This window comes from Loxodonta africana, chromosome 3 (assembly GCF_030014295.1).
Source record: "Loxodonta africana isolate mLoxAfr1 chromosome 3, mLoxAfr1.hap2, whole genome shotgun sequence".
NCBI lineage: Eukaryota > Metazoa > Chordata > Mammalia > Proboscidea > Elephantidae > Loxodonta > Loxodonta africana.
Genome location: NC_087344.1, coordinates 142,830,421 through 142,846,814, shown reverse-complemented (window position 1 = coordinate 142,846,814; position 16,394 = coordinate 142,830,421). Strand labels below are relative to the sequence as shown.

At 36.5% G+C, this 16,394-nt stretch overlaps 1 protein-coding gene across 1 annotated transcript in view; it reads left to right on the top strand.

Moving 5' to 3' along the window:
- Nucleotides 1-16,169, top strand: part of ABCD3 (ATP binding cassette subfamily D member 3) — a 97,551-nt gene extending 81,382 nt beyond the window's left edge. The window contains exons 20-23 of the mRNA XM_010598091.3: nt 6,653-6,772; nt 7,691-7,795; nt 12,350-12,406; nt 15,973-16,169. Coding sequence (XP_010596393.2) covers nt 6,653-6,772; nt 7,691-7,795; nt 12,350-12,406; nt 15,973-16,050 — 360 coding nt within the window. The 3' untranslated portion in view covers nt 16,051-16,169. The remainder of the gene's footprint in view (nt 1-6,652; nt 6,773-7,690; nt 7,796-12,349; nt 12,407-15,972) is intronic.
- The last annotated feature ends 225 nt before the right edge of the window (nt 16,170-16,394 follow it).

The following is a 16,394-nucleotide window of genomic DNA, read 5'->3' as shown; positions in this document are numbered from 1 at the left end:
CAATCCTGGAATTATCAGATACAGAATATAAAAAACTAATTTACAGAATGCTTCAAGACATCACAAATGAAATAAGGCAAACTGCATAAAAAGCCAAGGAACACACTGATAAAACTGTTGAAGAACTCAAAAAGATTATTCAAGAACATAGTGGAAAAATTAATAAGTTGCAAGAATCCATAGAGAGACAGCATGTAGAAATCCAAAAGATTAACAATAAAATTACAGAATTAGACAACACAATAGGAAGTCAGAGGAGCAGACTCGAGCAATTAGAATGCAGACTGGGACATCTGGAGGACCAGGGAATCAACACCAACATAGCTGAAAAAAAATCAGATAAAAGAATTAAAAAAAATGAAGAAACCCTAAGAATCATGTGGGACTCTATCAAGAAGGATAACCTGCGGGTGATTGGAGTCCCAGAACAGGGAGGGGGGACAGAAAACACAGAGAAAATAGTTGAAGAACTCCTGACAGAAAATTTCCCTGACATCATGAAAGACGAAAGGATATCTATCCAAGATGCTCATCAAACCCCATTTAAGATTGATCCAAAAAGAAAAACACCAAGACATATTATCATCAAACTCACTAAAACCAAAGATAAACAGAAAATTTTAAAAGCAGCCAGGGAGAAAAGAAAGGTTTCCTTCAAGGGAGAATCAATAAGAATAAGTTCAGACTACTCAGCAGAAACCATGCAGGCAAGAAGGGAATGGGACGACATATACTGAAGGAGAAAAACTGCGAGCCAAGGATCATATATCCAGCAAAACTCTCTCTGAAATATGAAGGCGAAATTAAGATATTTACAGATAAACACAAGTTTAGAGAATTTGCAAAAACCAAACCAAAGCTACAAGAAATACTAAAGGATATTGTTTGGTCAGAGAACCAATAATATCAGATATCAGCACAACACAAGGTCACAGAACAGAACGTCCTGATATCAACTCAAATAGGGAAATCACAAAAACAAACAAATTAAGATTAATTAAAAAAAAAAATACACATAACAGGGTATCATGGAAGTCAATAGGTAAAAGATCACAATAATCAAAAAGAGGGAATAAATACACGAGGCATTGAACTGCCATATGGAGAGTGATACAAGGCGATATAGAACAATACAAGTTAGGTTTTTACTTAGAAAAATAGGAGTAAATAATAAGGTAACCACAAAAAGGTATAACAACTCTATAACTCAAAATAAAAGCCAAGAAAAACGTAACGACTCAACTAACATAAAGTCAAACACTATGAAAATGAGGATCTCACAATTTACTAAGAAAAATGCCTCCGCACAAAAAAGTATGTGGAAAAATGAAATTGTCAACAACACACATAAAAAGGCATCAAAATGACAGCACTAAAAACTTATTTATCTATAATTACGCTGAATGTAAATGGACTAAATGCACCAATAAAGAGACAGAGAGTCACAGACTGGATAAAGAAACACGATCCATCTATATGCTGCCTACAAGAGACACACCTTAGACTTAGAGACACAAACAAACTAAAACTCAAAGGATGGAAAAAAATATATCAAGCAAACAATAAGCAAAAAAGAAGAGGAGTAGCAATATTAATTTCTGACAAAATAGACTTTAGACTTCAATCCACCACAAAGGGTAAAGAAGGACACTATATAATGATAAAAGAGACAATTGATCAGGAAGACATAACCATATTAAATATTTATGCACCCAATGACAGGGCTGCAAGATACATAAATCAAATTTTAACAGAATTGAAAAGTGAGATAGATACCTCCACAATTATAGTAGGAGACTTCAACACACCACTTTCAGAGAAGGACAGGACATCCAGTAAGAAGCTCAATAGAGATACGGAAGATCTAATCACAACAATCAACCAACTTGACCTCATTGACTTATACAGAACTCTCCACCCAACTGCTGCAAAATATACTTTTTTTTCTAGCGCACATGGAACATTCTCTAGAATAGACCACATATTAGGTCATAAAACAAACCTTTGCAGAGTCCAAAACATCGAAATATTACAAAGCATCTTCTCAGACCACAAGGCAATAAAACTAGAGATCAATAACAGAAAAACTAGGGAAAAGAAATCAAACACTTGGAAAATGAACAATACCCTCCTGAAAAAAGACTGGGTTGTAGAAGACATTAAGGAGGGAATAAGGAAATTCATAGAATGCAAGGAGAATGAAAATACTTCCTATCAAAACCTCTGGGACACAGCAAAAGCAGTGCTCAGAGGCCAATTTATATTGATAAATGCACACATACAAAAAGAAGAAAGAGCCAAAATCAGAGAACTGTCCCTACAACTTGAACAAATAGAAAGTGAGCAACAAAAGAATCCATCAGCATAGAAGAAAACAAATAATAAAAATTAGAGCTGAACTAAATGAATTAGAGAACAGAAAAACAATTGAAAGAATTAACAAAGCCAAAAGCTGGTTCTTTGAAAAAATTAACAAAATTGATAAACCATTGGCTAGACTGACTAAAGAAATACAGGAAAGGAAACAAATAACCCGAATAAGAAACGAGAAGGACCACATCACAACAGAACCAAATGAAATTAAAAGAATCATTTCAGATTATTATGAAAAATTGTACTCTAACAAATTTGCAAACCTAGAAGAAATGGATGAATTCCTGGAAAAACACTACCTACCTAAACTAACACATTCAGAAGTAGAACAACTAAATAGACCCATAACAAAAAAAGAGATTGAAACGGTAATCAAAAAACTCCCAACAAAAAAAAGCCCTGGCCCGGACGGCTTCACTGCAGAGTTCTACCAAACTTTCAGAGAAGAGTTAACACCACTACTTCTGAAGGTATTCCAAAGCATAGAAAATGACGGAATACTACCCAACTCATTCTATGAAGCCACCATCTCCCTGATACCAAAACCAGGTAAAGACATTACAAAAAAAGAAAATTATAGACCTATATCCCTCATGAACATAGATGCAAAAATCCTCAACAAAATTCTAGCCAATAGAATCCAACAACACATCAAAAAAATAATTCACAATGATCAAGTGGGATTTATACCAGGTATGCAAGGCTGGTTTAATATCAGAAAAACCATTAATGTAATCCATCACATAAATAAAACAAAAGACAAAAACCACATGATCTTATCAATATATGCAGAAAAGGCATTTGACAAAGTCCAACACCCATTTATGATAAAAACTCTTACCAAAATAGGAATTGAAGGTAAATTCCTCAACATAATAAAGGGCATCTATGCAAAGCCAACAGCCAATATCACTCTAAATGGAGAGAACCTGAAAGCATTTCCCTTGAGAACGGGAACCAGACAAGGATGCCCTTTATCACCGCTCTTATTCAACATCGTGCTGGAAGTCCTAGCCAGGGCAATTAGGCTAGACAAAGAAATAAAAGGTATCCGGATTGGCAAGGAGGAAGTAAAGTTATCAGTATTTGCAGATGACATGATTATATACACAGAAAACCCTAAGGAATCCTCCAGAAAACTACTGAAACTAATAGAAGAGTTTGGCAGAGTCTCAGGTTATAAAATAAACATACAAAAATCACTTGGATTCCTCTACATCAACAAAAAGAACACCGAAGAGGAAATAACCAAATCAATACCATTCACAGTAGCCCCCAAGAAGATAAGATACTTAGGAATAAATCTTACCAAGGATGTAAAAGACCTATACAAAGAAAACTACAAAGCTCTACTACAAGAAATTCAAAAGGACATACTTAAGTGGAAAAACATACCTTGCTCATGGATAGGAAGACTTAACATAGTAAAAATGTCTATTCTACCAAAAGCCATCTATACATTTAACGCACTTCCAATCCAAATTCCAATGTCATATTTTAAGGGGATAGAGAAACAAATCACCAATTTCATATGGAAGGGAAAGAAGCCCCGGATAAGCAAAGCACTACTGAAAAAGAAGAAGAAAGTGGGAGGCCTCACTCTACCTGATTTCAGAACCTATTATACAGCCACAGTAGTCAAAACAGCCTGGTACTGGTACAACAACAGGCACATAAACCAATGGAACAGAATTGAGAACCCAGGCATAGATCCGTCCACGTATGAGCAGCTGATATTTGACAAAGGACCAGTGTCAATTAATTGTGGAAAAGAGCCTTTTTAACAAATGGTGCTGGCATAACTGGATATCCATTTGCAAAAAAATGAAACAGGACCCATACCTTACACCATGCACAAAAACTAACTCCAAGTGGATCAAAGACCTAAACATAAAGACTAAAACGATAAAAATCATGGAAGAAAAAATTGGGACAACCCTAGGAGCCCTAATACAAGGCATAAACAGAATACAAAACATTACCAAAAATGATGAAGAGAAACCCGATAACTGGGAGCTCCTACAAATCAAACACCTATGCTCATCTAAAGACTTCACCAAAAGAGTAAAAAGACCACCTACAGACTGGGAAAGAATTTTCAGCTATGACATCTCCGACCAGCGCCTGATCTCTAAAATCTACATGATTCTGTCAAAACTCAACCACAAAAAGACAAACAACCCAATCAAAAAGTGGGCAAAGGATATGAACACACATTTCACTAAAGAAGATATTCAGGCAGCCAACAGATACATGAGAAAATGCTCTCGATCATTAGCCATTAGAGAAATGCAAATTAAAACTACGATGAGATTCCATCTCACACCAGCAAGGCTGGCATTAATCCAAAAATCCCAAAATAATAAATGCTGGAGAGGCTGTGGAGAGATTGGAACTCTTATACACTCCTGGTGGGAATATAAAATGGTACAACCACTTTGGAAATCTATCTGGCGTTATCTTAAACAGTTAGAAATAAGACTACCATACAACCCAGAAATCCCACTCCTCGGAATATACCCTAGAGATACAAGAGCCTTCACACAAACAGATATATGCACACCCATGTTTATTGCAGCTCTGTTTACAATAGCAAAAATTTTGAAGTAACCAAGGTGTCCATCAACGGATGAATGGGTAAATAAATTGTGGTATATTCACACAATGGAATACTACGCATCGATAAAGAACAGTGACGAATCTGTGAAACATTTCATAACATGGAGGAACCTGGAAGGCATTATGCTGAGCGAAATTAGTCAGAGGCAAAAGGACAAATATTGTATAAGACCACTATTATAAGATCTTGAGAAATAGTAAACCTGAGAAGAACACATACTTTTGTGGTTACGAGGGGGGGAGGGAGGGAGGGTGGGAGAGGGTTTTTTATTGATTAATCAGTAGATAAGAACTGCTTTAGGTGAAGGGAAAGACAACACTCAATACATGGAAGGTCAGCTCAATTGGACTGGACCAAAAGCAAAGAAGTTTCCGGGATAAAATGAATGCTTCAAAGGTCAGCGAAGCAAGGGCGGGGGTCTGGGGAACATGGTTTGCAGGGACTTCTAAGTCAATTGGCAAAATAATTCTATTATGAAAACATTCTGCGTCGCACTTTGAAATGTGGCGTCTGGGGTCTTAAATGCTAACAAGCAGCCATCTAAGATGCATCAATTGGTCTCAACCCACCTGGACCAAAGGAAAATGAAGAACACCAAGGCCACACGACAACTAAGAGCCCAAGAGACAGAAAGGGCCACATGAACCAGCGACTGCATCATCCTGAGACCAGAAGAACTAGTGGGTGCCCGGCCACAATAGATGACTGCCCTGACAGGGAGCACAGCAGAGGACCCCTGAGGGAGCAGGCGATCAGTGGGATACAGACCCCAAATTCTCATAAAAAGACCAAACTTAATGGTCTGACTGAGACTGGAGGAATCCCGGCGGCCATGGTCCCCAGACCTTCTGTTGGCACAGGACAGGAACCATCCCCGAAGACAACTCATCAGACATGAAAGGGACTGGTCAGCGGGTGGGAGAGAGACGCTGATGAAGAGTGAGCTAATTATATCAGGTGGACACTTGAGATTCTGTTGGCAACTCTTGTGTGGAGGGGGGATGGGAGGATAGAGAGAGAGGGAAGCCAGCAAAATTGTCGCGAAAGGAGAGACTGGAAGGGCTGACTCAAGAGGGGGAGAGCAAGTGGGAGTAGGGAGTGAGATGTATGTAAACTTATATGTGACAGACTGATTGGATTTGTAAACGTTCACTTGAAGCTTAATAAAAGTTAATAAAAAAAAAAACCTATGGAATACAGTTCTGCTATGACACAAATGAGGTCGCCATGAGTCAGCATCAACTTGACTGTAACTGGTTTATTTTACACCATTGCTTGTTTTTTTGTTCTTATTTGTTAATTATGCCCAACAGTGACACATTTTGTCAGGGTTAGTTTAGATGTGAACCGAAAAGTTCAATGTTAACTTTGTGCCACACTTTCTGTGAAATGGAGCCTGGTGGTGCAGTGGTTAAGAGCTACGGTTGCTAACCAAAAGGTCAGCAGTTCAAATCCACCAGCCGCTCCTTGGAAACCCTATGGAGCAGTTCTTTCCTGTCCTGTAGGGTCACTGTGAGTCGGAATTGGTTTTGTTGGTCCTGGTGCCTCTTTAAGTGCTACTGGCAAAGAATTATAGTGTTTGTAGTTTAAAAAATAAAGCAAGATGGAGAAAGTTGGCTTATATTAAGCTTGGTTTCTTTTTTAATCATTTTTCTAAAGGTACTGAAGGACTATTTAGACAACGTCCAGTTGGGTCATATCCTGGAACGCGAAGGAGGCTGGGACAGTGTTCAGGATTGGATGGATGTACTCAGTGGTGGAGAAAAGCAAAGAATGGCAGTAAGTATATCCTGAAGAGATTGCAAAAAAAATGCAATTAGTTGTATAAAGTTATTCTTATAATCCAGCATTTTGACTAATTAAGGCACAAAGTTTTATTTTACTTTTTTTAATTTAGCAATTGTTACATTATAGATTAGTTTAAATGATAACAAAAGTGCTCAAGAATGTATAACATACATGTTAATTTGGAACTCTGAAATATTCATTAAAAGCAGTGCCAGTACCTGTGAAAGCAAAAGCTGCAGATTTAATTATGTACCTGGAATTGTAGCACATTGGTCCTGTGACACATGGTGATCTCGGTTGGGTTATGAGATCTCTTTGTTTCTATAGACATCTCTTTGTCTCACTTGGGCTGTTCTCCCTGATGTAGCTGAAGGTATTAGAGATATCAACTCTAATTTTATTATTTTATTCTTAATTCTGTTCTTGCCCTTTCCCTCCACCATTATGTGTATCTGTGTTCCAGGGCTCAGTATATACTACCTGAAGCTACTCAGAATTGGTACCATGGTTCGAACAACAAAATGTTTAAAAATAGAGACCTTTTTGTACCTGAGGCTATCAATAGTCTGAATTATAAGATTTGGTTAAACCTTCTAATGTCTGTTTAGTGAACTTCCTTCAGTGTTCGTTCAAAACTCACTTCATCTCAGGTCAGTCAGACTATTAGGTTGTGTTTTATTCTTATCAATAACTTGCCCATGTATTACCTTTTCTCCGTTGCTCAGGATGAGAATATAACAATTAGGTTTATTTATATTGTTTCTATTTCTGGAAAGCAGACTTTTTAGTTGGAATAATTTCCATGCTTGTTTACAAGACTCCATATTTAATTTAAAGTAAATTTATTTTAGCTTATTAATTTTAGGTATGCATATGTTTACACAAAGTATTTTTCTTTTTATGCTTCAGATGGCAAGATTATTTTATCACAAACCCCAGTTTGCCATTTTGGATGAATGTACCAGTGCAGTTAGTGTGGACGTGGAAGACTACATTTATAGTCATTGTCGAAAGGTACGTGTGACAGGTTCTCCGTGTGACGGTCCACATTCCCCTCCCAGTCTGATCTGTGTCCAACCAGATATCTGTCCAAGGAGAAGGTTCTAAGATGTTAAGTAATAAAATTACTCCCAAAAGATAATATCTTACTTTAATGAAAATTTTAAAACTGGTATTAATAGCTATGAGTAAAAGGAAAAGGATTGTAAATGAATTCTGCATGTAATTCTCTTTAGCCACTTCTTAGATACGAAACAAATAACACATTTAGATCTATTTCCCTTTTACCTCATCGTCTGTACTTACAGTTAATAATAACTCAAATAACCCATTGCCATTGAGTTGATTCCAACTCATAGCAACCCTATAGGACAGAATAGAACTGCCCCATAGGGTTGCCAGTCTGAAAACCTTTACAGAAACAGACTGCCCTATATTTCTCCCATGGAGTGGCTGGCAAGTTTGAACTGCCAACATTTTGGTTAACAGCCAAGCACTTTAACCACTGTGCCACCGGGGTTTAGAATTAATAAACTGGCCTTTTTTAATTTGTTCTAATAACTTGCAATTTTTATACTTTTATTCATTTTCTTTTTGGCTTGGGCAATATTTAACCAAAATTTATTTTAGTAGCCTAGCCTGAGGCCGTCTACATTGATTTCGTTCTCTAATTATTCAGTAGTCTCAGTTTTGTTTTGTTTTTCTGTAAAGAATTGTCACCAACATCTATACTCTGTTATAATTTCAGAATGAGATCAGTATATCCTGTTTTATAGCTTCTCTATAAGTACAGTAGTATTTTAACACTTTAAAACATTCTTTGGGAACTGAAATATGCAGAGTCTTGTTGCATATACATATGGTATAAACTCTCGTGCTCAGAGTGTGGTCACAGATCAGAAGCATCAGCGTCACTGGGGAGTCTGTTAGAAATTCAGAATCTCAGATCTTACTAAATCAGAATCTATGTCCTAACAAAATTCTCAGATGATACAAATGCACGCTGCAGCTTTAGAAGCACTGTTACGATGATAAAGAATATATTGCTGTATTCGTCTTTGTAGGAAGACTTGTAACTGCTGATGTTAACGTTTGTAATGGTTTATTTTCTGTTCTTGAAGCAGTTTTGGCATTTTATAATTTTTATGCATCTAAAAATTTTTTTTTAATCCATATTGGTTTTCAGATTTATAGCATTTAGAGATGTTGTCGTATTGCCTTATTGCTGCACTGTAGTTATCATTTTTAATTTTCATTCCTAGAGCAATGCTTCACATTCTGAATAGATTGCCTTTGTATCAAACAAACATATGATAGCAGGCATTTGATTACATGCACTACCAAAGGAGAGAGGGAGGGAGATGATACCGAATGAGACAGCTCTCTCAGTGAGCATGGCTCTTTGAGTAGTAGACAGTAAAGCCTGAAAACAGTACAAAGTTATGGATGAAATGTGAATAACTTTGTTTTTGTTTTTACTATGGATTGATAAAATACGTGAAACAAAGTGATTAATTGAATGTTATTGGCTTTGTCAACACGCTTGAGGAAGAAATTAAAGAGTTATTTGAGGACTACTGAGGAATATTGACTAGGGAGAATATGAAAAAATACATGAAAAAAATTCACTACAGGTATGAAGGCAATGAAAAGAATGAGCAGAAAGGCCAGCAACTTAGAATTTTCATAAGTTTCCTGAAGTATTCAAAACTGGAAACCCCCTGAATTCTTTGGTTTCTCAGTACTGTAGCTGTATGGAATCATGTGCCATTCATTACCATACCCATATTTCATCGACATACATAAGACTGCGATTCCTCAGCTACGTGTCAGGACACCTTAGCAAACTCATAGGGATGCTGCAGGGTATTTTACGTTTTTTGAGGAAAATGGCGACGTCTGTTGGGCACTGCACAAACAACTACTATTAAGTTTGGATCTAACTGCTTAATAAACAGAACTGTTAGGTAAATTTTTCTGACTTAGGGTCACCATAAAAAAATATTGATACACTAAAAGCATGTGAACCTAGATTGGTGGGGAACCTCGGCTTCAAGAATTGTTTATATAAAACCATGTAGTCTGTATTTGATCAATAATTTAGAGGATCTTTGCTGGTAATTTTGACCATGTGATTTTTTCTAATGCTTTAGTGATAGACTACAAATTCCCACGTAAGATGTGAGCCTTTTATAAAGTATAGATTCCATTTAAAAGAACATTCTTATGGGACCCTGTATCACTCAGGGTTCTCCAGAGAAACAGAACCAATAGGACATATATATATATATATAAAGGGATTCGTTTTAAGGAATTGGCTCACACATTGTGACAGCTGGCAAGTCTGAAATATGCAGGGAAGGCCTATGTACTGAAAAGTCGGGCAAAAGCTGATGTTACAGTCTTAAGTCTGAAATCTGTAGCGCAAACCAGCAGGCTAGAAATTTAAGCAGGATTTTTATGTTAGTCTTGAGGCAGAATTCTTTATTTTCTTTGGGCACTTCACTTTTTGCTCTTAAGGCCTTCCGCTTAAGCTGCCCACATTATTCAGGGTGATCTCCTTTATTTAAATAACCTGATTGTAAATGTTAATCACATCTACAAAATACTTGCACAGCAACATCTAGTGTTTGACTGAACAACGGGGCACCATAGTCTAACCAAGTTGATACACAATTAAACATGACAATTTAAATTGTATTACTATAATAGCACTGTAAACATGTGTTAACGTAAAATGAGGTATAAACTTCTTAAGCTAACAACTCATTGACAACTACAAAACCAATATTCTATTTACAAATTAAATACAGACAAAACAAACAATTTCAAATTTGCAACATTAAAGAGACCTAGGGTACTGTTTAACTGAAATTAAACCACCAGTTTGGGGTTTAATTATGGAAAGATTAGTCTGAGGTTCAGATCATGTATTTTGAATTTCACTTTGTATTTTGACATAAGTAATGCTAATGTAAAAAATGCCTGCATTAAGGAGAGATCTAATCCAATTATTGTTAGAATTGTGGGCAGACATAGTATCTAAAGTGTGAGATTTGTATTTTTATAGATGTTAGTAAACAAATCTAAATTGAGCATAACAGCTTGCTGTCAGACTTTGAAGGGACCTAGTGAACTCTAGAAATGATTCATTCATACCATTTTGAAAATGTCTTGATCATTAATCTCATAGTCATATGATTGCCTCTACTTGAAATATATTAACTTCTGTGCCTTACGGATTGATTCAACATATTCAAGTGTTTAAAAAATAGAAGTAAAATGCTCTCAAAACTAATCCTTTAAAAGTCAGATAAATGTTGTACAGTTGACATCAGTGTTCTGTTAATACTGATAATATCTTATTGTGTAATTCCTAGCCAATTTGAGAATCTTTTCACAAGGCAGCCAGATATACTTATGATATGTTAAAAGTCTTAAGTGACATCACCTGAAGTCCTCACTTGGCAGCAGCGGGAGTGCAGACACAAACTTGGCACTTCAGTCTCATGGCAGAAATGATCTGGAATTTACTCAAGCTAATTTTAAAAGGTTATCATCAAAATAATAAAATTTAGAAATCATGATGGAAATGTTCTGGATACCCTAGCATGTATCTGTTACCTTGAAGGGAATCGTTTTGGGACACAGTGATCTAGATCAGGGTTTCTCAGCCTTGGCATCATTGACATTTTGGGCTAGATAATTCTTAGTTATGGGGGTTTGTCCTGTGTACTATAGAATGTTTAGCATCACCTCTGGCCTTTGCCAATGAGATGCTAGTAGCGCTCTTGGTTATGACAACCAAAAATGTCTCCTGAGGGGCCAAATCAACCCCTGGTTGAGAAGCATTGATTCAGAGCAACTGCAGTTGTATTATTAGTGTTATTTTGAAAATCTGAAGAATGGATCTATAAACCCTTATTTGAAATCTGAAATCCAGAAAGCTCTTAAAACAAAAATATTTTTCATGATTTTGTAGCAGTCTTTCTGAGTGCAAAGTCTGGCCTAAACTAACAAAATATATTTAAACTCTTTATCTTTCTTATTGTGAATGCCTGTATGTGTTGCTACAGAAATATTCATGTGTTTGATTACAGAATTTTGCTCCGGAACCCTCTGGGAATATTAATATATTTCCAAAACCTGAATTCCCAAACAAAGATTTTTAGTAAAGGATTATGACCCAGTATTTGAAAACTGGATTGACTGTAGATAGTGCTATTCTCAGTTAATTTTTCCTGGCTTTAACTTTTTGTACTTTTCATACTCTTTTCACATATTTTTTACAATAAAATAGAATATGTGCTAGGATATGTATTATCTGCCTGAAATAATATATCGAATGCCAGTACCTGTTAGTTTTTATTATGTGGTAGAAGGCCCAAAGGTGTTTTGCATTACTGTAAACTTGTTTACAGTAATGCAAAGTTGTAATTTTTTTTTCTTTGACATTGATTTTTATCTGTTGTCACCGACGACAGTCATCTTAACAGCTTAAAATACCAGACCAGCTTAATTTGTGAATCTTTTAATGACCTAAAACATAAAGTGTTTTCTTTGTTTTAGGTTGGCATCACCCTCTTCACTGTGTCACACAGAAAGTCTCTTTGGAAACATCATGAGGTTTGTATTTCTTAAATTTAATGGTACAATGGAAGTTTATGTTATTTATGTGAATTTAGGTGAATATGGTTTTAGACTTCTTGGCTTATGTCCCCTTATAAACATGTACCTTATGGAAAAAAGTGATTTTGTTTCAGTTTTATAAAATAAAATATGATTTCCTAAATATCATCATAATTGTCAGTTTTGAAAACGACAGTATACAGTTGATTCTTGCTACTCAACAGTAGCTCCCTTCTATAAAGTCACCATGAACACTGAATTAGTGAATCCTGAACCATTGCTCCTAGGAGAAATACAGGGTTAGGTTTCTTTGAACCGCTGGTCACAACATTTTTGTCAATCAGCCAGTACACAATCTTGTTTTATGTGTGCTTCGGTTTAAGGATACCTTATTTAATATATATTGTTGATTCATTAACATTGAACTCATGGCCAACTGCAGGATAACTAATGCTCAAATGAAGCTTATCTAACACACATTATTTTCTCTGTAAGGCACATTATAGTCTTCTTGCACTTAGGAACACTAGACAACACTTCAACACTACACTTGGGGGCCATTTTAAACACCAGCAGGAAGCACAAAATATGAAAAACGTGACACTAAATAGACCACAAGACAGACTTGCGTTTACAATATGAGAGCTGAAACAAGAAAGCAGAAGTGTTGCCTTGTTGGAAATCAGCTGGGAACATGTGCTTTGGGCAACTCAAACTTTTCCAGGCCCTATGCATGTCCACAAATGACTGCAGAAGCGCAATGAGGATTGATTTTGCAGTTACAAATAAATTTTAGTGTGTGGGTGAATTCACAAATACGGTTTCTGTGAATAATGAGGAAAAATTTCATATAAATAATCCCTCTTCTTAGCTACCGTGGAGTCACTCACCCTTGACTTATGGCGACCCCGTGCGTAGTGGAAAAAAACACCGCTTGGTCCAGCACCATCCCCGTGATCGGTTGTAGTTCATACCGTTGTGATCCATAGGGTTGTTGTTTTTATTTCATTGTCGTCGTTGAGAATATACACAGCAAAACATATGCCAATTCAACCATTTCTGCATGTACAGTTCAGTGACATTAATTATATTCTTTGAGTTGTGCAACCACTCTCATCCTCCTTTTCCAAGTTTTTCATCGGCTGGTTTTCAGAAGTAAATGGCCAGGCCATCTTAATATGGAGACCGCTCTGAAACCTGTTCATTCACCATCATAGCAGCGCACAAGCCCCTGCTGACAGACGGATGGTGGCTGCACGTGCGGTGCGTTGCCTGGGAAATTGAACCTAGTCTCCCATATGGAAAGTGAGAATTCTCCCACTGAAGCACAGATACCTCATAAACAATCCCTGGTTATGTATGCCAGGTATCAGAGAACGAGTTAGTGGTTCTCCAGTTTAAAAACGACTGTCATGTAATTGTATGATCTTAGCACAGTTAGGTCTAAGTAAACTCCCCCTCCCCAGCCATCTAGTATTGACGAGAGGGGAAAGAATCTTACGAAGGATTAGATGGCAAAAAGTTCAGGGGCAATAATGACACTTGTCAAAAATGAAACCATTATCACTGAATAATTTGTGTAGAAGTTGTTTAACGGGAACCTAATTTGCTATATAAACTTTCGCCTTGAACTCAATAAAATATTATTAAAAAAAAAAGTTTAGGTGCATTTTTGTAGAGGTCAGGACTACATGGGGGAAATTGAATGTCAGCTGTGTTATCATTGTAATAAAATAAAGTTCACTAGGTAGTCCCTATAATTTGCAAAGATGGTATTATTGATGAGGTTTACATTAGTACAGATGTCTCACTGTTTTCTGGGGTTCCAGCAGTACCATTCTCAGTATGGCAGTTCTTTCCATCTCATATTGAAAAATGCTCCAACTCTAAAAATAAGCCTAGTTTAATTCACTTAATTTTCTTTCCTTCTCCCTCCTTCCTTCCCTCCTGGAGAGATTGTAGGTTAACAAAAGGGTTTGAGAAGAAAATGGAACGACAGTAATGGTATCTTGTCCCACAGTATGCATACCTGATAGAGCACCTACTTGGCCAAGTACTGTGCTGAGTGTCGCAAGGGAGACAGACTGCTGTCTTTACTCTCAAGAGCCTATGATCTTTAGTTAATAGTCTAAACCAAAAATCAAACCAAACTCAGTGCCGTTGAGTCGATTCCGACTCGTAGCGACCCTATAGGACAAAGTACAACTGCCCCATGGAGTTTCCAAGGAGCACTTGGCGGATTCGAACTGCCGACCCTTTGGTTAGCAGCTGTAGCACTTAACCATTACGCCACCAGGGTTTCCAGATAATAGTCTACAAGTGATAAAATGAAAAGCATGGGATTTGAAGTTAGAAAACCTGGGTTCAAGTACCACCGTTTTTAGCCTCGGTTACTTCCTTTGCTAACAAAGTTGCAGATCCTTGCCTGCCTGTCATAGATATCCCTGAGTGTCAGAGAGGTAGCCATATGAAAGTACTTAATGAAATTCTGTGTAGCCCTTATTTCTTATAGAGAGATCTTATATATTTAAAAATATGGAAGTTAAATTCAGCAGTGTTTGAAGGCATTCTGTTGAACTATGTTCCTGTTTGACCCCAGGTTTGAAAACCTAGAAGAAAAAGGAAAGTGATTGGCAAATTGTCTAAGTTGAAATCTGTTTCCTTTTGGCCTAATGAATTCAAACAATGACTTTAAAAAACAGTTTTTGCTGTTTTATGGCATATTGTGATTTGTCCATTTCTTATGAATTGAGTGAGAAATTGAATAACTAGAAATGAAAGCAGGTTAAAAATAGACCTAAGCTTTTGTATTTTCTCAGAGGTTCATAAACATTACAGCCATAGGACAGCAAGAGGACTTTCACCTTCCCTCTTCTTCTCAAGGTGTAGACAAATAGCAAAATAACCATCAGGACAGTGGTCGTGTGAAAGAGGGGTGACAGGAAGAGCTGGGATATTGGGGGCCAAAATAGCCAAGAAATGGCAATACAGAAAATGGAAAAACGGAAGTCTTCTATAAAAAGCCATGAAATAAAAAACTAAGACTTAAACTGCTGTCCTAAGGGTTGGCCGTGGGTTTAAGTGTGTTCAGAGGATGGGATATACAGTTCATTGTATAGTTCTTCATCCCCTCTCTGCTAAATAAAAAAAAAACAAACAACAAAACTTAGAGGCGCCAAGCTGCTCTAGGAAATCAGCACAAGGAAACAATAGAGGCTGCCTTACCGAAGAGCCTAGCGCTTGGCACAGTTCATCCTACTGGAAGCATTCTAATTTGTGGGTTACTTATAGATGTGGTTCATTTAAAATAATAAGACTGTATTTTAGTTCTCATAAAGGAAAGTACCATGTCCCCTCTAAGCAGAGTTAGATTGCTGTTACTTTTAAAAAAGGGCAGACTTCTTCATTTAGTGTTACCTTGGAGAATTGTGTGCACTAAAATATAAGTCGTTGAAGGTTTTATTGACTTAAATAATCATTTCTAATCATTTTCTTTTATACCACCTCTATATTTCTGACTGCAAATTCTTGGTTATTGATTTTTTTTTTCTTCTTTCCCATAGTACTACCTGCATATGGATGGCAGAGGCAATTATGAATTCAAACAGATAACAGAAGATACAGTTGAATTTGGCTCTTAGAATCCGGAGAACTATACCTGCTTCAATGAAATAATTACAGAATACACTTAGAAATACAAAGTACATTATAAAATAAAGTTGAGCTTGTTTTTTTTTTTTTTTTTAAGAAAAAAAACAAAGCAACAGATTAACTAGATAGAGGATAATCAAGACGTTGTTAAAACACTTAATATTATGTAGGATATTGCTGATTGTGTATATGTTGGTTTAATTATTAATATGTACTAAGAATGTCTTTATTCTTGTGGTTAAAAACCTGCCTGAATTAAATTGGGCTTAAATCAGTGTAACCTGATTCATCCTGGGATGTAAACCATTTGAAGTCAGCTAATTTGACTTTTATG